The following is a 24,016-nucleotide window of genomic DNA, read 5'->3' as shown; positions in this document are numbered from 1 at the left end:
CCTTCAGCTACTGCAAAAGAACTCCACACATGTGCAACCCCTTGTGCATCTGGCTAACGTGGGTTCTGGGGAATAGAGCCTCGAACCAGGGTCTTTAGGGTTCACAGGCAAGCACTTAACTGCTAAGCCAGCTCTCCAGTCCGAGAACTGAACTTTCAAAAGCCCAGTAATTATTGCATAGCATCTAGCCAACGATCAGTGCAAATGTTACAGATGTTTTACTAAAATGTCATCAGGTACCGGAGCTGGGGAGATGGCTCGCAGTTAAACACACTTACCTGCAAAGCCTACTTACTGGCTGTGTTCTTATCTCCAGCCTCCCACATAAGGCAGGACAGGACAGGCATGTTTGCAGCACTAAGGGCCCCTGGTGTGCCCCACATACACACACAAAATACACACTCTCACTCACAGACAAAATGTAAAAAATATATATATATATAATCAAGTATTTTCTTGCTCTTCTTTTCCTCCCTTTTGTTTCACCTTTTTTCTTTTTTTGTTTTTATGATCCGATTTCAGGCATGTACCCTGGCCTAGTTCATTTCACTTTCTTTTCCATTTTGTCTGTGATACTATGAATGTATAATGTGAACAAAAATTCCTCATTGCCAATTTATGTGTTCAAGCTATTTGTAATAAAGCCTTCTCACCTCCAGGTTAAGATAAAGTTCTCCCAGAAAGAGTACAAATGCATGGAATCGCTTTCGAGTCACTTCGTCCCCTTTTGCAGCCTGATCTTTAATTTCATATTCAGTGCGACACCTAATAAAGACATTATCATTTATAATCTCACATAGTTTTGTCTTTTTAAAAAAAGTATATTTAATTGAGGGAGAGAGAAAGAGGCAGAGAGAATGGGCATGGCTTTACATGGGTACTGGGGAATTGAGCCTGCATCCTTTGGCTTTGCCAGCAAACACCTTAACTGCTAAGCCATTACTCTAGCCCAGCTTTGGCTTTTTAAACAGTTAAAGGAGATGACCATTGGTCAGTTTAGTTACCAATAGGATCAGAGGCAAGCATAATGACTTACTTTAATAAAGAAAAAGTATTCCCATTTACCATATTAACACCGTCAAACTAAGATTTATAGTAATAAACGGATAGAAGTAGCTGGAATCTGAACAATCAGGTAAAGTTTTAACATGTTTAAGCAATATAGGTGTAGGTTTTAGGATGCTCAGGGCATACTGGCACCAAGAGAAAAAAAGCCTCACTTTGTGTCTCATTCATTTTTTGCTAAGAAAACAGTTTATTTATTTATTTATTTATTTTTTTTTGGTTTTTTGAGGTAGGGTCTCACTCTAGCCCAGGCTGACCTGGAATTCACTATGTAGTCTCAGGGTGGCCTCGAACTCACGGTGATCCTCCTACCTCTGCCTCCCAAGTGCTGGGATTAAAGGCATGCGCCACCACGCCCAGCTAGAAAACAGTTTTTATCCAAATTGTTTCTAAAGTTTTCTACCTAAGTATGTATGTATATACTGTCTCCATGCATTTTTAAGTGTATCACTTTGGTGTTAAGTATCTGACACTGAGCATTGCTTTTAATGACAGAGCTCATGGAGACTGAATACATGCATGCACACATGCATATTTATACATATATGCACATATCAGCAAACATAGATGGCCTCTATGCTGAAAATAAAATGAACTGGTTTGGTTTATTTTTTTGTTTTTGAAGGTAGGGTCTTACTCTAGCCCAGGCTGACCTGGAATTCACTGTGTAGTCCCTGGTTGGCCTTGAACTCACAGCAATCCTACCTCTGCCTCCTAGGTGCTGGAATTAAAGGTATGCACCATCATGCCTAGCTTAAGTTCTTTTCTTTTTAAGCATACAGCACCCTGTATTTTCAAGTGGTCTCCCATCCAGTACTGACCAGGCCCAACTCAGCTTAGCTTCTGAGAACAGACATGTTCAAGGTGCTATGGCTGGAGACAAGTTCTTAATTTCTCCCTCCACTGTGTGTGTATGTGTGTGGGGGGGGCATTGGGGAGAAAATTCAGGACCTTTCACAGCAGTCAAGTACTTTACCACTGAAGTATAGCCTCAGACTCATTTTTATAGTGTCTCCTCTAAATTGTCCAGGCTGGCCTCAAACCCAGCCAGTTCAGGCTGGTCTTGAACCCACAATGCTCTGGCTCTTACCTAAGAGCACACGCACCACCATGCTCAAGTAAGTCCATTATTATACTTCCAATTACACATATCAGGGATTATGAGAAAAAGAGTTTCCTGGTTGAAATCATAAAATACAAAGCAACTAATTTGGTCTCTATTTCCAATGATTTTCTTGTGCTCTATTTTCCCTGCTATGGCCCATTTGCCTCACATAGATAAAAAGAACAGTCACAGTTCCTACAAAGGAACTAAACTAATCATGTCTGTTATTGCCTTATAAATGAATTATAGTGCCGGCTATTGTTACAAAAATGGGTTTTACTTATTTTCTGCTTGTGTCTGTGGCTAGGGTGGGGTGGCCCATATGCTCGCCTATTGCAGGAGGCTGATTCTGGAGCTTGCAGTCTCTGGACTGAGGTTACAGGTGCATGTGGCCATGCTCAGCTGTGTATGTAGGGTTAGAAGATTCAAACTCCTCAGAGCCTCCCATCCCCCTCCGGCAAATAATGGATTTTTTAAAAAGTTTATCACTTTAGTGTTAATTACTTTTTCTTATTCTTCATTGATCAAGTAGTGGGAAAATGCCAGAAGAGTAATTTTTTTTTTGTTGTTTGTTTTTTTGAGGCAGGGCTTCACTCTATCCCTGGCTGACCTGGAATCCACTATGTAGTCTCAGGTGGCCCTTAAACTCACAGCAATCCTGCTACCTCTGCCTCCTGAGTGCTGGGATTAAAAGTGTGCACCACCATACCTTGATATAATTTGTTTTATAAGCCCGATGTTGACAGGTTTTTTCAAGACAAAGGAAAGAGGTTATAGAGACTAAATGGCTTCTAGATGGCTAGCTTTAAGAAAATAAAATTAAAAAAAAAATAAAGAAATCATCTCTTCAAGCATTTGCCCTATGTCAGTTTGAACAACCCATTCCAGAGCTTACAAAGCTGTACTACTGAGCACCATCTTTTGTTTGAGTCTTTGTAGTAAGATTTGTTATCTTCTTAAATAAACTTGATTCTTCATCAGAAAAAAAGTTGAGCTATTTATAGGTACAACACTGGTAAGTAATAAAAATGATTAATCCAATTCAGCCATTCAAATTTTTGGGCTACTTTCCTTTCTTTTATAACTTTGCCAGTAAAGTTCTGATAAACAACCTTGTTCTCTTATAAATTCTGTGACCATTAGATTGTATATTAGATGATGAGCATGTGAAAGTGAATCCTAACCCTTATACAGCACGTTTGATCATGCAGATCACAGACCCTATAGCATTTAAAGCTTACCATTTTCAATTGTAAAAACAATCTATGTGCATTTCACAAAGATGGAAAAAGAGGTAATAACTGGATGTGATAATGCACACCTTTAATCCCAGCACTCAGGAGGCAGAGGTAGGAAGATCCCTGTGAGTTTGAGGCCATTCTGAGACTACATAGTGAATTCCAGGTCGGCCTGGGCAGGAGCAAAACCTTGCCTCAAAAAATGAAATGAAGAAAAAAAAAATGAAATGAAATTTTAGAAGGTAAGATAAACATCAAAGTTATCCTTAGTACCTATGCAGCAAAAAGGACACTACCATAAATATGTGGTGTTTGTGATTAAGCTTCCTACTTAGTCCCCAGTTGGTACAGCCTTCAGGAGGCAGAGCTTTGCTGGAGGAGATGTGTCACTGGGGGCAGACCGTGAGTCCCGTACACTGTGTCCAGAGACAGCACTGTTCTCTCTGCACCCATATATGATGAAGTGAGCCAGCTTACTCCACCATGAAGAAGCATCTCCCTCTAATTTTAAAGCTGAAATAAATCCTTTCCTCCCAACAATAAGAGTAACTGCTGCAGAAGGTAACATGACTTTACTTTTTCAAACCATCTATGTGCATACACTTCTCTATAAGGTATTTTATGCTCTGCACTACATGACTCAGTACATGATTAAGGCCTCTCCAGACGAGGGTCTTTGATAGTATTACAAGCACACACAGTGGTAAGAGTCAAAGAAAACTTGAATGGTTCTCAACCATGACTATAAAACAGAATCACTTGCAGAGCTTTAAAACATATATAAAACAAACAAAAATACCCAGTTTCCACCTTCCAATTACACCAGTTTCCAAGGAGGAGGCAGTCTCAGGCCTATTTTAAATCTAGGTAGCTGGAAAGCACAGCAAAGGGTTAGAAATACTGGGGGTACAGTGATGGGGCCACCTGGCACCCTACCTCCTGCAAGTGCACCTGCTCTCGGTTACAAGCTACAACTTGTCTTTCTTGAATTACATGTATGAAGATTGTTTTTTAATGAAATAGAAACAAAAAAAAATCCAAAGAATTAATGAAACAAAGAGTTGGTTCTTTGAAAGGATAAACAAAATTGATAAACCCTTGGCAAATCTGACCAAAAGAAAGAGAGAAGAGACACAAATTAATAAAATCAGAGATGAAAAAGGTAACATCACAACAGATTCCAGAGAAATTCAAAAAATCATAGGGACATACTATAAAAACATATACTCCACAGAGTATGAAAATCTATAAGAAATGGATGATTTCCTTGATTTATATGACCTACCTAAATTAAATCAAGATGAGATTAATCACTTAAATAGACCTATAACAAGCATGGAAATCTGAACAGTTATCAATAATCTCCCAACTAAAAAAAGCCCAGGCCCAGATGGATTCACTGCTGAATTTTACCAAACCTTCAAGGAAGAGCTAACGCCATTGTTTCTTAAGCTTTCCCAGGAAATAGAAAAAGGAGGAATCATACCAAACTCCTTCTATGAAGCCAGCATCTCCCTGATACCAAAACCAGGAAAGATAGAACAAGAAAAGAAAATTACAGACCAATCTCCCTCATGAACATAGATGCAAAAACTCTCAACAAAATATTGGCAAATAGAATATAAGAATATATCAAAAAGATCATTTATCCTGACCAAGAAGGCTTTATCCCAGAGATGCAGGGATGGTTCAATATACGTAAATCTATAAATGTAATACATTATATAAATGGGTTGAAGGACAAAAATCACATGATCATCTCATTAGACACAGAGAAAGCATTTGACAAAATCCAACATCCCTTCATGATAAAAGTCCTACAGAGACTGGGAATAGAAGGAACATATCTCAATATAATAAAAGCTATTTATGAGAAGCCTACAGCCAACATATTACTAAATGGGGAAAAACTGGAAGCTTTTCCACTAAAATCAGGAACAAGACAAGGGTGTCCACTGTTCCCACTTTTATTTAATATAGTTTTGGAAGTCTTAGCCATAGCAATAAGGCAAGAGACACACATAAAAGGGATACAAATTGGGAAGGAAGAAATCAAGTTATCATTATTTGCAGATGACATGATTCTATACATAAAGGGCCCTAAAGACTCTACTAGCAAACTGTTAGAGCTGATAAAAACCTACAGCCATGTAGCAGGATACAAAATAAATACACAGAAATCAGTAGCCTTCATATATGCTAACAACAAACACACAGAGGATGAAATCAGAGAATCACTCCCATTCACAACTGCATCAAAAAATAAATAAATAAATAAATAAATAAAGTACCTTGGAATAAGCCTAGCCAAGGAAGTAAAGAATCTATACAATGAGAACTTTAAAACACTCAAGCGAGAAATTGCAGAAGACACTAGAAAGTGGAGAAACATCCCTTGTTCTGGGTTGGAAGAATCAATATTGTGAAAATGGCAATCTTACCAAAAGCAATCTACACATTTAATGCAATCCCTATCAAAATTCCAAAGGCATTCTTCATGGAAATAGAAGAAACAATCCAAAGATTCATTTGGAATCACAAAAAAACCTAGAATATCTAAAATAATACTGAGCAACAAAAGTAAGGCTGGTGGTATCACCATACCTGATTTTAACCTGTACTACAGAGCCATAGTAACAAAAACAGCATGGTACTGGCACAAAAACAGAAATGTAGATCAGTGGAACAGAATAGAGGACCCAGATGTAAGTCCAGGTAGCTATAGCCACCTGATATTCAACAAAAGTGCCAAAAATACTCATTGGAGAAAAGACAGCCTCTTGGGAAAACTGGATATATATCTGTAGAAGGATGAAAATAGATTCTTCTCTGTCTCCATGCACAAGAATTAAGTCCAAATGGATTAAAGACCTTAACATCAGACCTGAAACTCTGAAACTGCTAGAGGAAAAAGTAGGGGAAACCCTTCAACATATTGGTCTTGGCAAAGACTTTCTGAATACAACTCCAATTGCTCAGGCAATAAAACCACAGATTAATCACTAGGACCTCATGAAATTACAAAGATTTTGCACTGCAAAGGACACAGTGAAAAAAGCAAAGAGGCAACCTACAGAATGGGAAAAAATCTTCGCCAGCTATATTAGAGATTAATATCTAGGATATACAAAGAACTCAAAAAGTTAAATAATAAGGAATCAAACAAGCCAATCAAAAAACAGGGAGGGAGAGTATTACCATGGGATATTTTTTATATTTATGGAAAATGTTAATAAAAATTTTGAAAATAAATAAACAGAAAAAAAAAAATCTCGAGTGCTGAGACTATAGGTGTGCACCACTGGTTATACAGTGGTTTGTGTTACAGTGAACCCAGGGCTTGGTGCAAGTTAGGTGAGTCCCGTATCCACTGGGTTACATCTCCAGCCCAACCATAAGCTTTTAATATTATGCAAATAAGAATGGTCTATGCTTTCTTCCCTACAACTTTCTATATTGTGCAATTTTTAAAAAGATAGTTAAACTTATTCTGTTTAATTTCATAGTCACACCGACCTCTGAAGTAGTAACTGGCGGAAGTTGCCACTCTGTGGGCTAATTGTCAGGTGATGGGACAGGTAATTACACAGGCGAGCTCCCATATACGAGAAATTTGGAATCGACGTAGCCTTTTAAAAAGGAAAAAAAAAAAAGCTTTGCATGACACATATATATCATTATCAATACAAATAGCAATGCTTTATGGAGAAAAATACATTTTGGCTTCCAAAATTAACCACCTTGTACAAAACAGAACATAAATCTTTTTTAGAAAATTAAATTCATTCTCCCACCCATGTCATATTAAGAACCACATAGAAATAAAAATGCTTAAGACAAGTTTCCCAACTTCTTGCTTACCTGAGGTTATCAGAAAGCAATCAGACAATGTTAGGTCCCCCCCGGCCCCCCGTAGTGTCTCACTCTAGCCCAGGCTGACCTGAAATTCACTATGTAGTCTCAGGGTAGCCTCGAACTCACAGCAATCCTTCTACCTCTGCCTCCCAAGTGCTGGCATTAAAGGTGTGTGCCACCATTTGATGTTAGTTTTTTGTCTTGGTTGGTTTCTCTGTGGTCTGTTCTGGCCTGACCTGGAATTCACTGTGCAGCACAGCTGCCCTTGACCTCCAAGTCACCCTCCTGCTTCAGCCTCCCAAGTGCTGAGATTACAAGTGCGCACCACTGTTTATACAGCACTGAATAGTGAACGCTTGTATAAATTCTCATCCTGTTCTCCACCCCTTTGTGGTCAAAGAGGTCAAAGTTGGATGGGTATGTTTAATCTGCCAACCTTTATAACAGGTCTTCTTCTAGCTGTATGATAGTATTTCCATAAATTACTTCAATTGAACTTAAAAGCTATTTATCAAGTTAATGTATCATTGGCATAAAAAAGTTTGAATCTTAAGTAATACTAAGTATGTATTTGAAGACTAGTTTGGAGTCAATCACACAAATGGTTGTGACCTTGTGAGGTTTAGACCCTTCACCCCAGAAACTGATCACATAGCCTATTCCCTACACAGTGTATAGAGCCTGCTAAATAGCTAAAATGACAGACCAACCAGGACAGCAAAAAGAAAGCAGTTCTATCTTCCCAGAATCTCAGGCATGGCTTAAAACTTAGCATTTGGCTAAGCACTCTTGGGGTCTAGTAACCATAGCGAACAACTTGGGAAAGTCACCAAATTAAACATTAGAAAGGATGTAATCACCAGCTTGCTTTAATAATCACACTTATGTCTATTCCTAATTTGAATTTATCTTTTAACATTCAGTTACAGAAAACTACAATTCATATACATATACATATACATATACATTTTTGTTTTGTTTTGTTTTTCAAGGTAGGGTCTCACTCTGGCTCAGGTTGGCCTGGAATTCACTATGTAGTTTCAGGTTGGCCTCAAACTCATAGCGATCCTCCTATCTCTGCCTCCCTAGTGCTAGGATTAAAGGTGTGCACCACCATGCCCGGCTATATATATATACATATACATATGTATATGTATGTATGTGTATATGTGTGTGTGTGTGTATACACACACACACACACACACACATTTTTTTTTTAGAAAGAGCAAGTGAGACACAGAGAATTAGCATGCCAGGGCCTCAGCCACTGCAATTGCACTCCAGAGGCTTGTGGCACCTGATGGGCATGTGCAACCTTGCTCTTGCCTCACCTTTGTGTATCTGGCTTACGTGGGATCTGGGCAGTCAAACATGGGTCCTTAGGCTTTGTAGGCAAGCACTTTAAACGCTAAGCCATATCTTCAGCCCTATGATTTATATTTCTGTTCATGTATTATTTTGGGCCAGTCTCATACTAATCTTATAATTTTATGTCTTAACAAGCCAGTGCTTTCTAATGTAGTTTTCACACCTAAAATAGTATTTATGTACCAGTGAACAATATTCCTCGGTAATCCTTAAAATTAAAAACAGGGTAGGCATGGTGGCTGACACCTGTGAACCCAGCACTTGGGAGGCTAAGGCAGGATGGCTATGCATTCCAGAGCAGCTTGGACTACAATGAGACCTCATAAATAAATGAATAAATAAACAGGGAGGAACATTAAGACTCAAAATTGGACCATTTTACAGTTTGCCTTTCAAAAGAACTCAATGAGGAGATTAGAAAATTCTCGTGACATTTTCCTCTCCACCAGTAAAGCTACATAGTTCACCACCTCGGAAAAAAATCACCGCTGTCTGCTTTGCGTGCACTGTTTCACATGCAGAGGAAGGTGTCCTAAGACCCCAAGCCCCTTGTGTACCACTGCCTGAGCACATGGAGGCTTAGCCATGCACACTGCTCTGCAGAGATGTGGCTGTGCAGGTCAGCTGACCGTTCAGCGAGAGCCCCGCCTTAGATCTGACTAGGAACTTTGCATGAGACAAAGATCAGTGCTGGGGGCCGGGCCCTGGCCCCCCACAAGCCACCTCACCCACCTGCTGGTAGACGAGCTCCACAAGCTCCTGCAGGGCATCGTCGGCAGTGACGCAGCCATTCAGGGTCTCTGCAAAGTGCGCGATCTCGGCTTCAAAACTGCCGGGCTGCTCCGTGAGGTGATTCAGGAAGTCCTGCACATAGTCTGATAGGGTTGGATAATCCTCACAACCGTCCTCATAGGGTTCCTGCACGTCAAAAATGAGAACCAATCTTTTAATCAATGCAACTGGCCAAAATAAGCATGTTGTGGTTTAAGTTGCGATAGCTGAGTAGCAATGACTTGTTTACGGACCACTCAAATAACTTTCAAGAACATCTTAAGCCCACTAAGCTATCATCCTTCCTTGTTTAAGTATAGCAAGAGCATGGGGCTCCATTTAGCTGGGCGAAGACAGAATTGTTTTCTCTATTCTGGCAGATTTACTAAATGGCTGAGAAATAAAGTTTAAAGCAATTTCACTCTAGCACTAATAAAAAAGTAATAATCTAGTTAGATTTTGCATCAAAATGAGAAGAAAAGGATGCACTAAGGACAGAAACTAGAACTGCCACATGTAACTTACTGTTGAGATTATGGATATTCGTTATACCATTCTGCATATTCTTTAAAAAATATTTTACTTATTTATTTGCAAGCAGAGAGAAGAGAGGAGAGGACAGGAGACGAGACAGAGAAAAGTGGCACATCGGGGCTTCTAGCTGAAAACCAAAAGGAAAAAAAAAAAGAAGAAACATTGTGACTACACTGTAAAAACAGATTACGAGGGTCTAAATTCAGTAGTATGTTAAGAAAAAAACTATGACAGGTGGTCAAAACACTCTTAGGGGCTGTGGAGAGGCTTTGGGCCTAACAACCCAGTTTCAATTCTTCACTACCCATGTAAAGCCAGACGCACAATGTGGCACATGCATCTGGAATTTGTAGTAGCTGGAGTCTTTCTTTTCTCTCTCTGCTTGCAAATAAATAAAAATATATTTTAAAAAATACCCTTAGGAAAGTTTTATGTTAGAGATATTCTTTTTTTCTGTCTTATATTTATTTATTTATTTGAAAGTGACACAGAAAGAAGCAGAGAGAATGGGCACGCCAGGGCCTCCAGCCACTGCAAATGAACTCCAGACACATGTGCCCCCTTGTGCATCTGGCTAACGTAGGTCCTGGGGAAGAGAGCCTCAAACCTGGGTCCTTAACTGCTAAGCCATCTCTCCAGCCCAGTTAGAAATATTCTTTCTGACTTCCGGTTAAGATGGCGGCGTAGGTACCACGCCAAAGCAGCCTGGGGGAAAAAAAGACCAAAAAAACTCAGCAAAATACACACTTTTACTAAAAAGTGAGGTGTATAGGAAATTGAAGCAGCAGTGGAGAAGTAGGAGAGATCCAGAGCATCCAGAGCCCGCACAGGCCAGCAAAAGTGGTCCCCGGCAGCTCCGCCAATGGCGGCGGGGCGCACCAGAAAGTGGCCAGACTCGGCTCCAGCCGCAGGAAAAGCCAGGTGCGGGAGCTTCCCTCACACCGCGCTCTCCGCAACTCAGGACACGTGAAGGGAGAGTGGCAGTGAGCAGCGGAGGAGCAGACCGCGAGGTAGAAGCACACGTGAAGCAGCGAGAGAACCAGAGCAGCTGCGGCTCCCTCCCCTCCCCCACCGCCTGAGCCGAACAGAGCATCCGCCCGGGACCGGCCACGCCAACTTGAGCCCACAGCGGGACCCAAGCAGGAACAGAGTTCGGCAGCAACACCAGCAGCTCTGGAACCGGTACCAGCGGCCTCAGCAGCAGCAGACCCAGGAGCGGCAACAACAGCAGACCCAGCAGCAGCAGCGGCTCCAGAAGTGGCAGCTACAGCAGCAGCAGCAGCAGCAGCAGAGGCAACAGCAGCAGTGGGCCCAGCAGCAGCAGCTTGAGCTGCTGACAGACCCAGCAGAGGCAGCTTTCGCAGCAGCAGTTCCAGCAGCGGGGGTGCTGATCTTCAGGGCTACAGTTGCCAGGCTTGGCTTGCCCCACAGGAAAAGCCAGTGCCCAGCTCCAGAAATCAGAACAGCAGCCCAACGACCCAGGCAGCAACTTGACTGAGACCAAACTCATCCAAGGTAACTGGGTTTGCACCAGGGAAGGGTCTCACTTGGTCACAAGCTGACTGGGATCCCTCAACAGACCAGAAATCTTAACCTCTATGTTGATAGAGGATCTGGTTGTTATAATAACTACTCTGGCATACATACTTGGGGCTGTTTTTGACTGAATGGGTACAGTGTTTAGTTAACTTTTAGAATCTACCTGTGTTTTATTCCACTCAGAAATATTCTTTCTGCTAAGACTTTGTATCTAACTTTTCTTTTTCTCTCTCTTGCTTGCTTGCTTGCATGCCCCCCTATATATAATATAATATAATATAATATAATATAATATAATATAATATAATAAAATAATATAATATAATATAATATAACATAATATTAGAGAATTAGCCCCTCAGCCACTGCAAACTCCAGAGGCTTGCACCATCTAGTGGGCATGTGCAACCTTAAGCTTGCCTCACCTTTGCATCTGGCTAACGTGGGATCGGGAGAGTAGAATGTGGGTCCTTAGGCTTTGCAGGCAAGTGCCTTAACCACTAAGCCATCTCTCTAGCCCTTCAATATATTTTTTAAAGGTCTTTACAGTTTATTTTTTTGGGGGGGGAAGGGAGGGAGAGTGTGTGTGTATGGGGCTTTAGCCACTGTGAATGAACTCCAGATGCATGTGCCACTTTGTGCATCTGGCTTTACATGGGTTGAGGAGTCAAACCTAGGATGCCAGGCTTTGAAAGCAAGTGCCTTTAATGGCTGAGCCATCTCTCCAGCCCCTACACTATTTTAAAAAGGGCTTTAAATCCACTCAAAACTATGTGGGTATTGCTGTGGTGGCACACTCTTGTATTTCCAGGCTCAAAGGCTGAAGCAGGAGGATCAGGAGCTCCAGACCAGTCTGTAACTACACAGCAAGATCTTGTCTCAAGACAAACTGAGTGCTGAGTGCCTACCAAGTGCTAGACTGCTGTGGATACTGAGGACTGCTATGACTCCGGATGAACAAAACAAAGTCCTCTTTTGCTAAGTCCATGGCGGAAGATACATTCAGATGCTAAAATACAACTACACAGCAAGACCTTGTCTCGAGACAAACTGAGTGCTAAGTGCCTACCAAGTGCTAGACTGCTGTGGATACTGAGGACTGCTATGACATGATGTCCGGGTGAACAAAACAAAGTCCTCTTTTGCTAAGTCCATGGTGGAAGATACATTCAGATGCTAAAATACAATGAGAAACATGGCCAGAGAGTCTCCAGGGCTAATATCTAAACTGAGATAGAAAAAAAAAAAAAATCAAAGTTCTTGTCTTCAAAACCTAACCACACAAATATCCAGGAAAGAGATATCCTATGCAGTGGGCAGAAGTTGCATCTAGGCCCCGGAGCCTGGCTTGATAATTTTCAAGGGAAGAAAAAAAAAAAAATCAATGGCTAACCCAGAAAGCCAAGGAAAGGATGGGTAGATAATGAAGTTAATGAAGCAAGTAGATCTTACAGGGGCCTTTGGGGGCTCTGCTCAAGACACTGAGCCTAAAGGCAGGGTGAAACTAACGGCATGAAGAAGGGTTTGGGCATGGCAGGATCACAAATCAACTTGAATAATTTGTGTATAGTCACAAAACTAATTAAGACTTGTACTTTTATTTTCTACAGTATCCTCAAAACAGCTAAGTCTCAAATACAACTTTGAAATTATATATAAGGATTTTCATTGCCAAGAAATCCATCTAACAATCTGTAAGTATACCATGGTATGTCTATATAATAGACTATCATACCTAATTTTTCTCCCTACCTACCTACCTTCCAAAGACTTCCTTGTACAGACCTAATATTTCTGGAAAGGTAAACACAATTACAACAATATAAACCTCTGAAGAAATGTTCATTTTATAAATTCTTTTTTTTTTTTTTTTTTTTTGCTTTTCGAGGTAGGCTCTCACTGTGGCCCAGGCTGACCTGCAATTTACTATGTAGTCTCAGGGTGGCCTCAAACTCACCATAGTCCTCCTACCTCTGCCTCCCGGGATTAAAGGTGTATGCCACCACGCCCGGCTTTTTCACTTTTTTATAGACAAAGTACCCTACCATTATTAATGATAATGAAAAGCAGAAAGGCAAGTTTGCAGGTACCAGCTGAAGCTACTCATTTTCTATCAAATGTCATTCATTGTGGCAATATGCAGTTTAAAATACTGAATTCCTGTCTTTCATAAGGTCAAGAGAACGCTCATAAGAAAGTTTGGTAAATAAAAGAAAAGCAAAGCTGAGCTGCAAACAGCAGAACAGAGGACAGGATCCAGAATCCACCAGTTTTAGCAAAAAACAAAACAAAGAAAAAAAGTCACAGAGTATACTCAACAGATGCATTCCATGTTTAAATCAAGGCACGCATTGGTTCTTGAGAACCAGATTTCCAAACTACCAATTTCCTTTGCCTTCCAATATGTAGGTAAATCGTTTCCACACTGAAGAACACTTTTTCAAGAATTTTTTTCCTTTTTCTTACTTTAAGATTTCTATGGCAGAGACTATGTGGGATAATAGACTAGAAAACACCTTTCATGGTAGGTTTTTCTATACATTGTCAAGAGATAAGAACCTCATCTAAGGCGGTAGGCACAGGAAACTGATCAGAAGCAGAGATGGTGGAATGGTTACTACTTAGCTTAGGCAAGAGTGCAAAGAAGAGTCAAAACTCAAGTTGTGTTTTTTTTTTTTAAATTTGTTTATTTGACTGTGATATGCAAATGGGCACACCACAGTCTCTTGCCACTGCAAATGAACACCTGTTTGGCTTTACATGGGCGGGCAAAGAACAGAACCTGTGCTTTGCAAGCAAGCGCCTTTAACTGTTGAGCCATTTCTCCAGTCACATACTCAAGTTTTTGGCTTAAACTAGTTAGAAAGAGAGCTCCAGAAGATCAACTCTGATTTACACTTGGGTTTAAATGTGAGATCCTCATGAAGAAGTCAAATGGAAACATAGTTGTAGCAACAGGAGTAAAGATGATGCGCAAATAAAAAAGAACAAAATCACGACCTTAAGTATTTAGTTCTGGTTTTTGAGCTCTAAAAGTAACTTTGATATCTACCACAGGACATGACACATTGGGACTTTTAAACGGAATAGATCATACTATGTTCCCGACATAAGATGCGGGTTAAGAAGACAATGAATTTAAAAATCAGAAGAGCATTATTAACTGTTCCAAACAGCCTCAATACACCTAGGGAGATCAGACTCATAGCCAGTGGTAAGTACTACCAATGATGATAACTTTACATTTTCAAAAATGATACTGCTTGAAAGGCAAAGGGAAAACTAGTCAGTAACTTGGAGGATGCTTTTAGGATTTAGGTGTACAGGGACACTTACCTCTTAAAGTGTTTTATGAGTTCCTATGCAGACTTTGGGTACTGGTAAGTAAACCATGACTAAATATTCAAAAGCATATTGATTTATTTGAGAGGTAACAACCAGGAATACAGGGATATAGTAGCCCACTGATAAGAGTAGGTAAGTAGAAAATTCTATCAGCACCACTAGAGAAAAGAATGATAAAAGGGCATGAGGCTTTGAAAGAATATAAAAAGCACAGCAAAATACTACTACAAAAAGCTATCAGAAAGAGTTTCTTTTTTAAAGGCAAGCCCAAAAGACTGGCCTATTGTTACTATTATTACTGTGAGAGAGTGAGAGAATTAGCATGCCAGGGCTCCAACTGCATTCCAGACACGCTGCCCCCCCCCCCCCACGTGCAACCGGGAGCACCTGCACCTCAGTCTGCTTAGTGGAACCAGAGAGGCGAACATGAGTCCCCAGGTTTTGCAGGCAAGCGCCTTAACCACCAAGCCTTCTCTCCAGACCAAAAGTATATTCTTAAACAAATGGACACCAGACAATAAACTTTCACATATACAACAAAAGCAGATCAAGGAATTTTTAGAAACAAGGCTGGAGACCACTAATTAGAGGAGATTCTATGAACACAGGAAGTTTTGTCCACTGTCGCTATATAACCAGAGCTTGAGTAAGACGAGCGCCCTAGCTAACTTTGGTTTACTTCAAGGAAACGTTTCCCTCACAGGAGTTTATCAGCAGAGTAGGGAGCCAACATTCTCCTGCTCCGAGACTAAATGGGTAAGAAAAGGTACGAGAGTGGGCAGGGTGGCAAGCCTAAATGCCTATGAAGCTCAGGAAGATTATAAACGCATGAAGCACGCGAGCCAGAGAAGAACTGTGAGTTATGCCTCTGCTGTGATCCTGCCAGTCCTTGCCGTCACAATTCTAGTCTGCTATGGCTAGGTCTTACTAATAAAACAAAATCCAGAGAATTTTGCTTCTCTTGCGCATGGAGAAGAAATAAAGGCATGTACCAACCAGGTAATGGACAAAAATAGCAATCCTAGCCATAACAGATTAAAAGTAGAAGGTGTACATTGTTCAACAAAGAAATGGAAACCATCTGATAGTAATACGTTACCTCAAATTACTGTTACAAGATGAATTTCGATACTGACTTAACGTGATAAGCTATTGTGTCTATTTGCATAAACTTTAAAAGTAGGGAAGGGGTTGGAGAGATGGCTTAGTGGTTAAGATGGTTGCCTGCAAAGCCTAACTACCTGGATTTGATTCCTCAGCACCCACTTAAAGCCAGATCCAGTAGCGCGCATGCATCTGGAGTTCATTTGCAGTGGCTGGGTACCCTGGCAAGCCCATTCTCTCTCCCTGCCCCTTCCTTGCAATTGAACAGATAAAAACATTTAAAAGTAGGCAAAATGACTTTTGAGGAGAGTGGCAATAGTCAGGAGTAAGAGCATGCCTGTTACCACAGTACTGGGGAGGCTGAGTCAGGATGATGAATTCCAGGCCAACGAGGGAGACAAATCCAGAACTTTTCTAAGAGCCACCAATGAACACTGAGCCATCTTGCTAAAGATCACTTTAAAAATAAAAGCAAGTTTTGCCTGGCCACCCACCACACGGTTTGTCCACAAAGTCCGGAAGTAGCTTATAGTTTTTAAAATTGAATGTGGCCTAGCATCCAGGCTCTTTACAGCTTTATAAGCGCACGCACACTTCTCGTAGGTGCTAAGAATACAACAGCCCGGCAAACAGGAGCATCCCTACTCCGGCGCGCCTGCCTTGATGCCCGCAGCACTAACTGCACGGTTCCCGGGCCAGCGGCTCCCGCGCGGGCTCCACGCGCCCCGCGGCCCCCGCACGCCCCGCGGCCCGCCGCCGAGAGCCGGGTACTCACAGCGTAAGCGGAGGCGTAGCCTGACGGGTAGAACTCGGGGGCGTTCGCCGACAGCTTCGACATCAGCACCGGGGCCACCGCCACCTGGGGTTTGGCCATGGCGGAGTCGGCGTTCAGCCGCGGGAGGCCGTCCTCGGACGCCGGCGGAGCGCTCGCGGGCCGCGCTGGTTCTGAGGGAGGAGAAGGGACGGAGGACCGAGGCCGGCGCGCCCGAGGCCCTCCTTCCCGGGGCCGCTCGCGCCCCGCACGCGGCAGCCCGGCCCGGCAGGTCCGCGCGGATCGGGGCCGGCGCGCAGACAAAGAGCCCGCCCGGCCACAGTGCGCCCCGGGCGCCGGCGCTGCCTGCGGGCCGCTCGGGCGCGGGGCGGGGCGGGGCGGGACCGGGGACGGGGACCGGGGCGGGGACCGGGACGGGGACCGGGGGAGGGGCCGGGGCGGGGAGCCGCTCCGAGCCGCGCGGGGGGCGGGCGGGGGCCGCTCGTACCTGCGCGCGCCCCGGGCCGCTCGGGGCCGGCCGCGGCCTGGCTCTGCGCCCCCGGCGGCGGGGCGGTCCGGGGCTGGCGCAGCGGCGGCGGCTGCACGAGGCCCGGGGCGCGGGAAGGCGGCGGCGGCGGCGGCGGCGGGGGCCGCGACCGCTGCGCCGGCCCCGCGCCGCCCGGGACCCCCGCCGCCCTCGGGCCCGCCCCGGCCGCGGCCCCGACCAGCACCTGGAGCCCGATCGAAGCCGTCCGACATGCTCCTCCGCCGCCGCCGCCGCGCCTCACTCGAGCGTCATGCGGGCGGCGCCCGCTCGGCCCCTGGCGCACGGCGGCCCGAGCCCTCGGCGCGGCGCGGCGACGCCCCTCGCTGGGCGACCAGGCGGGCCCCGAGCCGGCCCCGGGCGGCCCCGAGCCCGCCCCGCCGCGCCCAGCGCCCCGGCGGCTCACAGCGGCCCCCCGCGGCCCGGAGGCCCCGGCGCCCGCCGCCCCCCGCGTCCCCCGCGCCGCGCCCGGCCTCCCCACGGCCCGGCCTCGCCGAGCGGCGGCGGCAGCGCTTACCGGGCGGCGCCGGCCCGCTCGAGGGCTCCCGAGAGAAGCGGCCGACGGTTGGGCGGGCCGGGCGCCGCGGGAGGAGGAGGCGGCGGCGGCGGAGGAGGGGCGCGGGCCAGCGCGGGTCCGCCGGGGGCGGGCGGGGCGCAGGTGAGCGAGCCCGGCGCGGGAAGACCCGCCGCCCCCGCCCGCGCCCGCGCCCCGCCGCCCCGCGCCCCGCCGCCCCGCGCCCCGCGCCCCCCGCGCGGACCAGGCCGACGTCACTCGCTCCCGGCCTCGGCTGAAAGTTTCAGGAAAGCGTGCCGCTTTGGTCGCGGGGTCCCCTTTCCCCCGGGCGTCCTCCCGCGGGGCTGTCCACGCAGGAGCGGGGCCTCAGCCGCCAGCCCCTTAGCGTGCTCATTGATGTGAAATTAACATACTCAGTCCAGTGTATCCAACATGGCATCACCCCAGCATGAATTTACCGCAAAATAGGAATGGCATGTTTTCTCTCCCTCTCCCTCTCTCTCTCTCTCCCTCTCTCTCTCTCTCTCTCTCTCCCCCTCCCTCCTCCCACCTTTCTCTCTCCCTCTCCCCCCCCCCCCCTTATATATTAGTTGAGCAACACCTCGGGGAAAAAATTGTACACACACGCACACACGTTATCAACTGAAATGTGGTAATGTGTGCTTTATACTCAAGACATCTTATTTAGGATTACGCACATCTAAAAAGCTCAAGGTCTGCATGCAGCTAGTGGCTACTGCATTGCACATCACAATTCTAGTAAAATATAGTAATTATTATTATTGTTTTTTTTATCTTCAATGTAGGGCCTCACTCTAGCCCCACTATGCAGTCTCAGGGTGGCCTTGAACTCACGCAGTACTCCTACTTCTGTCTCCCCAGTACTGGCATTAAAGGCATCCGCCACCACGCCGGCCATATTTCTAGTAATTATTTATGTGTAGATTTTTGTTTTGTGAGGCCTGATGGCACTAATGCCAAACAAAAGATCAATATAAATAATGAAAAGAAGAAACAAGATTTCCTCACTGCTGAATTGAATTATCTTCACAATCCTGATTTTAGCCCTGTGATTTAAGCAAGACTTAATGGTTATCAGTCTTTTTCAGAATTACTTCAAGTAGGGTCAAGAACTTGTTAATAACCATTTTTCTCACTAATAAAGAAAACATGTCTTCACCTAAATCAATGGAGAAAATGACTTTTATAAGTGCAATCATGGATAAATGATTCATGCTGTTGATGTTAGAACATGAAGTTAAAATTTGGTAAGCCTCAAGTTCTCTACTGAGCTGAGGCTAATTTTGAGCTGATATTCCTCCTGCCTCCACCTTCCAAGCAGCGGGATTATAGGCCTATGCAAATACACCCCACCCATCTCTCACTTGCCTGCAGGTCTCTAGCATGTAGAAAGGACTCCTAAAAACAGTTTTTAAAAGTGAGTTATCCTGGAGTATCCTGAAACAGCTATCCTCATTCTGCCCCAGGCTTTTCTTCACACCTTTCTTTAAAACTTGGTGTTCTGTTTTTTTTTTTTTTCTTTTGGTAGGAGCTGGGATGGAACCCAGAGCATTGTAGACTTGTAGACTCTAAACTTATGCTCCATTAGTAAGCCACAATATCAGGCCTTCCTATGAAATTTTTTGTGATGAAGTGGTGCATGCATCTGGAGTTCATTTGCAGTGGCTAGAAGGACCACCCCCTCTCTGTCTTTCTCTCTCCATCTATGTCTTTCTCAAATAAATAAATAAATAAAAAGAAATATTTTTTTAAAAATTGTGATATATACCTCCTTTTCTAACACCAGGGACTTTACCAGGCAAAGATAAGATCATTGTCCATTCATGGTGATGTAAAAAAAATTATACGACTTTCTTGTAGTAGATAAGTTAATTCAGAGGTATCCTTGGCCTTCTTGCTATTATGTGAATTTAGCCTTGTTAGGATATGTGAAAGGTGGGCTTGGGGATATGAGGAATGGGCTTATCACTGGAATAATGACACTAACTAGCAGTTATTGAGGGTCTTGCTGTGCGCCTGCCACTATTTGAAGACTTATTTATCTTACTTAATTCTTGTACCTTGTGAGGTAGGCATTCTAAAACTCCCCATTTTACGGACAAGGGGCTAAGATATTACAGAGACTCGGATCCATCTGGTGTCCACTCTGGCGCCATGTGCAGGTGCTAGGTGTTGCAAAATGGAGAGGTCACACACAAACACATGAAAGTAGGAGCATCACACCGTGCTCCCTGAAGAGAACCATCAGAAATATTTCTCCACATTTATTTATTTGTGGCCAAAGAAACGAGGTGGGTTAATTTCAGAAACAATGAAAAATGTGTTGTAATATGGGAGAAGAGCCTGCTGTGAGCTATGGCAAAGACATGCTTCCTTCAACCTTCCACTGCCTCATTTCAGATTCCTTTCCTTGTCATGGTTGCCCCAAGGGACAGCACGATTTTGGAACAGGCATGTCAGACTGTTAGTATTTGGTTTGTTTCACTGTCCTCAGAACTAGCTTTCTGAAGTGGATGCTGCCTTATCATCTCTGCCTTTAGACTGTTGCCCAACGTGTGGTTCACACAAATTTGACAGCAGTGGCCTCATTTGTAATAGCCCTGCCTTTCCTTGGGTCATGTTGCAGTCAGGTTCGCATGGCTTGCAGAAAACATCTGACCAAGAGAAGCTTGTGGGGGAAAAAGAGGTTTATTTGGCTTACAGACTCAAGGAGAAGCTCCATGATGGCAGGGGGAAACAATGACATGAGCAGAGGGTGGACGTCTGGCCAACATCAGGTGGATAACAGCAGCAGGAGACTGTGCCAAACACTGGCAAGGGGACACTGGCTATAACATCCATAAGTCCACCCCCGACAACACACTGCCTCCAGGAAGCTTTAATTCCCAAATTACCATCAGCTGGGGACCTAGCATTCAGAACACCTAAGTTTTGAGGGACACCTGAGTCAAGCCATCACAGGTCACTAGCAGTGACAGTAATACAGACTTGCAGAAACTAACTGGTTTTGGATTCATCATTAGGCCTGTGGTACAGGGCTGTCCGTGTAGCACAGCAGCCACTGCTGTCTTCATCCAGAGCAGCTGGGGGGACTGGCAAGCAGCCCTCTTGATGGGCCCGTCACCCTTCCTCGTAAGAACAGGGAAGGACGAGTCACTGGATCCTCAACCAGAATCTCAGTCACTTGCCCCTGCACCTCCCCACCCGCTGTGTGATTTTGCCCCCACTGCATGAGGTCTCATGATCTCGCAAGGCGTTAGAGTATACTTTATTTGGAAGGTTAACTGAAGAGGGTGCTGTGTTTGCAGCTATAGGGAAGTTGTTGCTGGTTTTGGGTTGAGCTCGGTGAGGTGAATGCTTTGAGGCCACTCATGCTCCTGACCCTTGCCCATGCCTTCTAAGTAAGTGCATTAAATGCATTGGTTCACTCAGTTGAACTTTGTGGTAATCATACCTTGGCCTGTCGTTCATGCCTTAGGGGACATTTGCTTACATCCTTCCAGAGAAAAGTTGGCACAGGAGAACCTTACGGGATTAGGTGGAACAGCTTTTCAAGTTCAGCTAACAAGAGTTTCATAAATATGGAGGAAATATTTGCAGAACACTTATCCAACAGAAGACATGTATGTAGAAATTCTAAGGAACTATCAAACTCAGCTGTCAAAAATTCAGTAAGAGAATGAAAATACTACATTAAAGGATAAAAAGGAAAACATCTACACTTCACCAGAGAGAATATACTGATAGTATTTAGGCCCCCCAAAATGTTGAAAGAGTTAAAACTGATGATATTTCATTACCCACTTACCAAAATACCTAAAATTAAAAAAATGAGCAACAGGTGTGGTGGTGCACGCCTTTAACCCCAGCACTCAGGAGGCAGAGGTAGGAGGATCGCCATGAGTTTGAGACCAGCCTGAGATTCCATAGTGAATTCCAGGTCAGCCTGGGCTGCAGGGAAACTCTCCCTGGGGGGGGGGCATGGAATGACACCATGGGCTAGGGAAATGGCTTAGTGATAAAGATGCTTGCCTGCAAAGCCTAAGGCTCTAGGTTCTATTCTCTAGGACCTGGGTAAGCCAGATGCACAATTTGTTGTATGTTTATGGAGTTTGTAGTGGCTGGAGGCCCTGGTGTACCCATTCTCTTTCCCTCCTTCCTTCCCTCCCTCTCTCTTTCTACCCCTTCCCTCTTTCTCTTATGTCTCTCAAATAAATAAAGTTTTAAAAAAGGATACAAAAACAAAACAAAACAAAACGCCACAAATGCTTGCAAGGATCTAAAGAAAATAGGAAAGGTGGACACTCATTTTTTTTCTTTCTTATCTCCCTTTTCTCCCTTTTTCCCTCCCTCCCTTCTTTCCCTTTTGTAGCTCAGACAGGTCTAGAACTCACTATGAAGCTCAGACTGGACTCAAACGAGCAGCAATTCTACTGCTTCAGCCTCCTGAGTGCTGGGATTACAGGCACGAGTCACCATAGACAGTTGACAGTTTCTCGTGTGTGTGTGTGTGTGTGGGTGTGTGTGTGTTGTAGACAGCTTCCCATTGATGGGATGAACATCCAATAAAACACAGTTTAATGAAAGGAAAGATTTGTTGCAAGTTTATAGGACCCAGAGGAAGTTCCAGCAATGCCAGAAGTAGCTGGCTCCCATTCATAAATCCAAGCAGATAGAAACCACCAGCAGCCAGTAAACACCAAAAAACAGCAAGCACAAACTGGCAGCAAGCAGGACCCTGGAGCTAAAACCTCTCTGCATACCTTCAGATCCACCCCAAATCCACCTTTGAGGTGAACTCCAGGATCTGCCCCCAGTGACACCTCCTCCAGCCAGGCGGCCAGAGACCAAACTTAGAAGCTTTAATAAAGCACCTGAGTCTATGGAGGACATACATTCTAAGCACCACAGTATGTACAGACACATAACTGTCACCTGAGTCTATGGAGGACATACATTCTAAGCACCACAGTATGTACAGACACATAACTGTCATGCAACCCAGCAAGTAAAGAGAAATGAAGATTTGTGTTAACATGAAAGCCTGTGCCCAAATGTTTATAATGGATTTATTAACAATAACCCTCAGACTGGAGAGATGGCTTAGTGGTTAAGCGCTTGCCTGTGAAGCCTAAGGACCCTGTTTCTAGGCTTGATTCCCCAGGACCCACATAAGCCAGATGCACAGGATGACACATGCATCTGGAGTTAGTTTGCAGTGGTTGGAGGCTCTGGTGTGCCCATTCTCTCTTGGTCTCTCTCTCTCTGCCTCTTTCTCTCGCTGTCTGTCATGGTTAAATAAATAAATAAAAATAAATTGAAAAAAAAAAAAAAAGACAATAACCCTCAAGTAGAAACGGCCCAGTTAAATGAACGAAGGCCACTGTGGTCTATTTACTTACACCACTAACTAGAACTCTGCAAGAAAAGGAAAGTGCTACCGATACAGCTTAAGGGAATTATTTATGCTGAGTGAAAAGAAAAAAAAAATCTCAAAAGATTGTATGATTTTGTATATAACAATAAAATGGAAAAATTATAAAGAACAGATGAATAGTTGCCAGATTTCAGTAATGGGTGGAGTTTGGAGGAGAATAGGTGTGGTTATTAAAAAAGAGCGGGCATGTGAGGAAGTGTAGGAACTATGACAGAGCTGCTCTTTTCTTTTTTTGTTTGTTTTCAGGATTTTTGAGGTAGAGTCTCACTCTCTCGTCTGCTCTGTTCTTAACTTTGGTGTTAGGCAAACAGATATGTACACATGACAAAATGACACGGATCCCTGCTCCTGTAATAACTGCTCCCCATGTTGTATAAGGAAGCCCACTTAACGCGTAGGTGCGCCAGGTGAAGCAGCCACTGTGGAACGTACTGTAGTCTGTTGTTGGTGTCCTACTTGGGGGGAGCAGGCTCTCAAATATCACCAGGAAAAGTCTCACAGAACAGATAGATACCTCAGGAACTTTAAGCCAAAATAGTGTTCCTAATTTAAACTGTTTCTCAAGTAATCCATCACAGCGATGGAAAGTTTGACCAACACAAACCTTGTTCTGTCTTATTGCATCACTCCTAATTCTTTTTTAGCTAATTCATTCATTCTTCCTCACTCAAAGTATCATAGCAACTTAAATGACATTGTCAGTCAATGGAGGCTTCATAAAGAGAAGAAGAATTAGCTGGTGTGCTTTCTCTCCTGAGTCTCATCTGTGTAAATTATCTTGTCTTCTGGTCTCTTGGGTCCATTATGAAATGTAACTCCAGCCAC

At 44.1% G+C, this 24,016-nt stretch overlaps 1 protein-coding gene across 1 annotated transcript in view; it reads right to left on the bottom strand.

Annotated features, from left to right (window-relative positions):
- Paip1 (poly(A) binding protein interacting protein 1) overlaps positions 1 to 17,434 on the bottom strand; it is a 29,118-nt gene extending 11,684 nt beyond the window's left edge. The window contains exons 1-5 of the mRNA XM_045139057.1: positions 17,407 to 17,434; positions 16,700 to 16,869; positions 9,364 to 9,549; positions 6,925 to 7,037; positions 654 to 765 (exon numbers count right to left, since the gene is read on the bottom strand). Coding sequence (XP_044994992.1) covers positions 654 to 765; positions 6,925 to 7,037; positions 9,364 to 9,549; positions 16,700 to 16,869; positions 17,407 to 17,434 — 609 coding nt within the window. The remainder of the gene's footprint in view (positions 1 to 653; positions 766 to 6,924; positions 7,038 to 9,363; positions 9,550 to 16,699; positions 16,870 to 17,406) is intronic.
- Between the last annotated feature and the right edge of the window lie 6,582 nt (positions 17,435 to 24,016).

Source organism: Jaculus jaculus, chromosome 20, assembly GCF_020740685.1.
Source record: "Jaculus jaculus isolate mJacJac1 chromosome 20, mJacJac1.mat.Y.cur, whole genome shotgun sequence".
Taxonomy (NCBI): domain Eukaryota; kingdom Metazoa; phylum Chordata; class Mammalia; order Rodentia; family Dipodidae; genus Jaculus; species Jaculus jaculus.
Note: the sequence above shows the minus strand (reverse complement) of the source record. Positions and strands in the feature narration are given on the sequence as shown.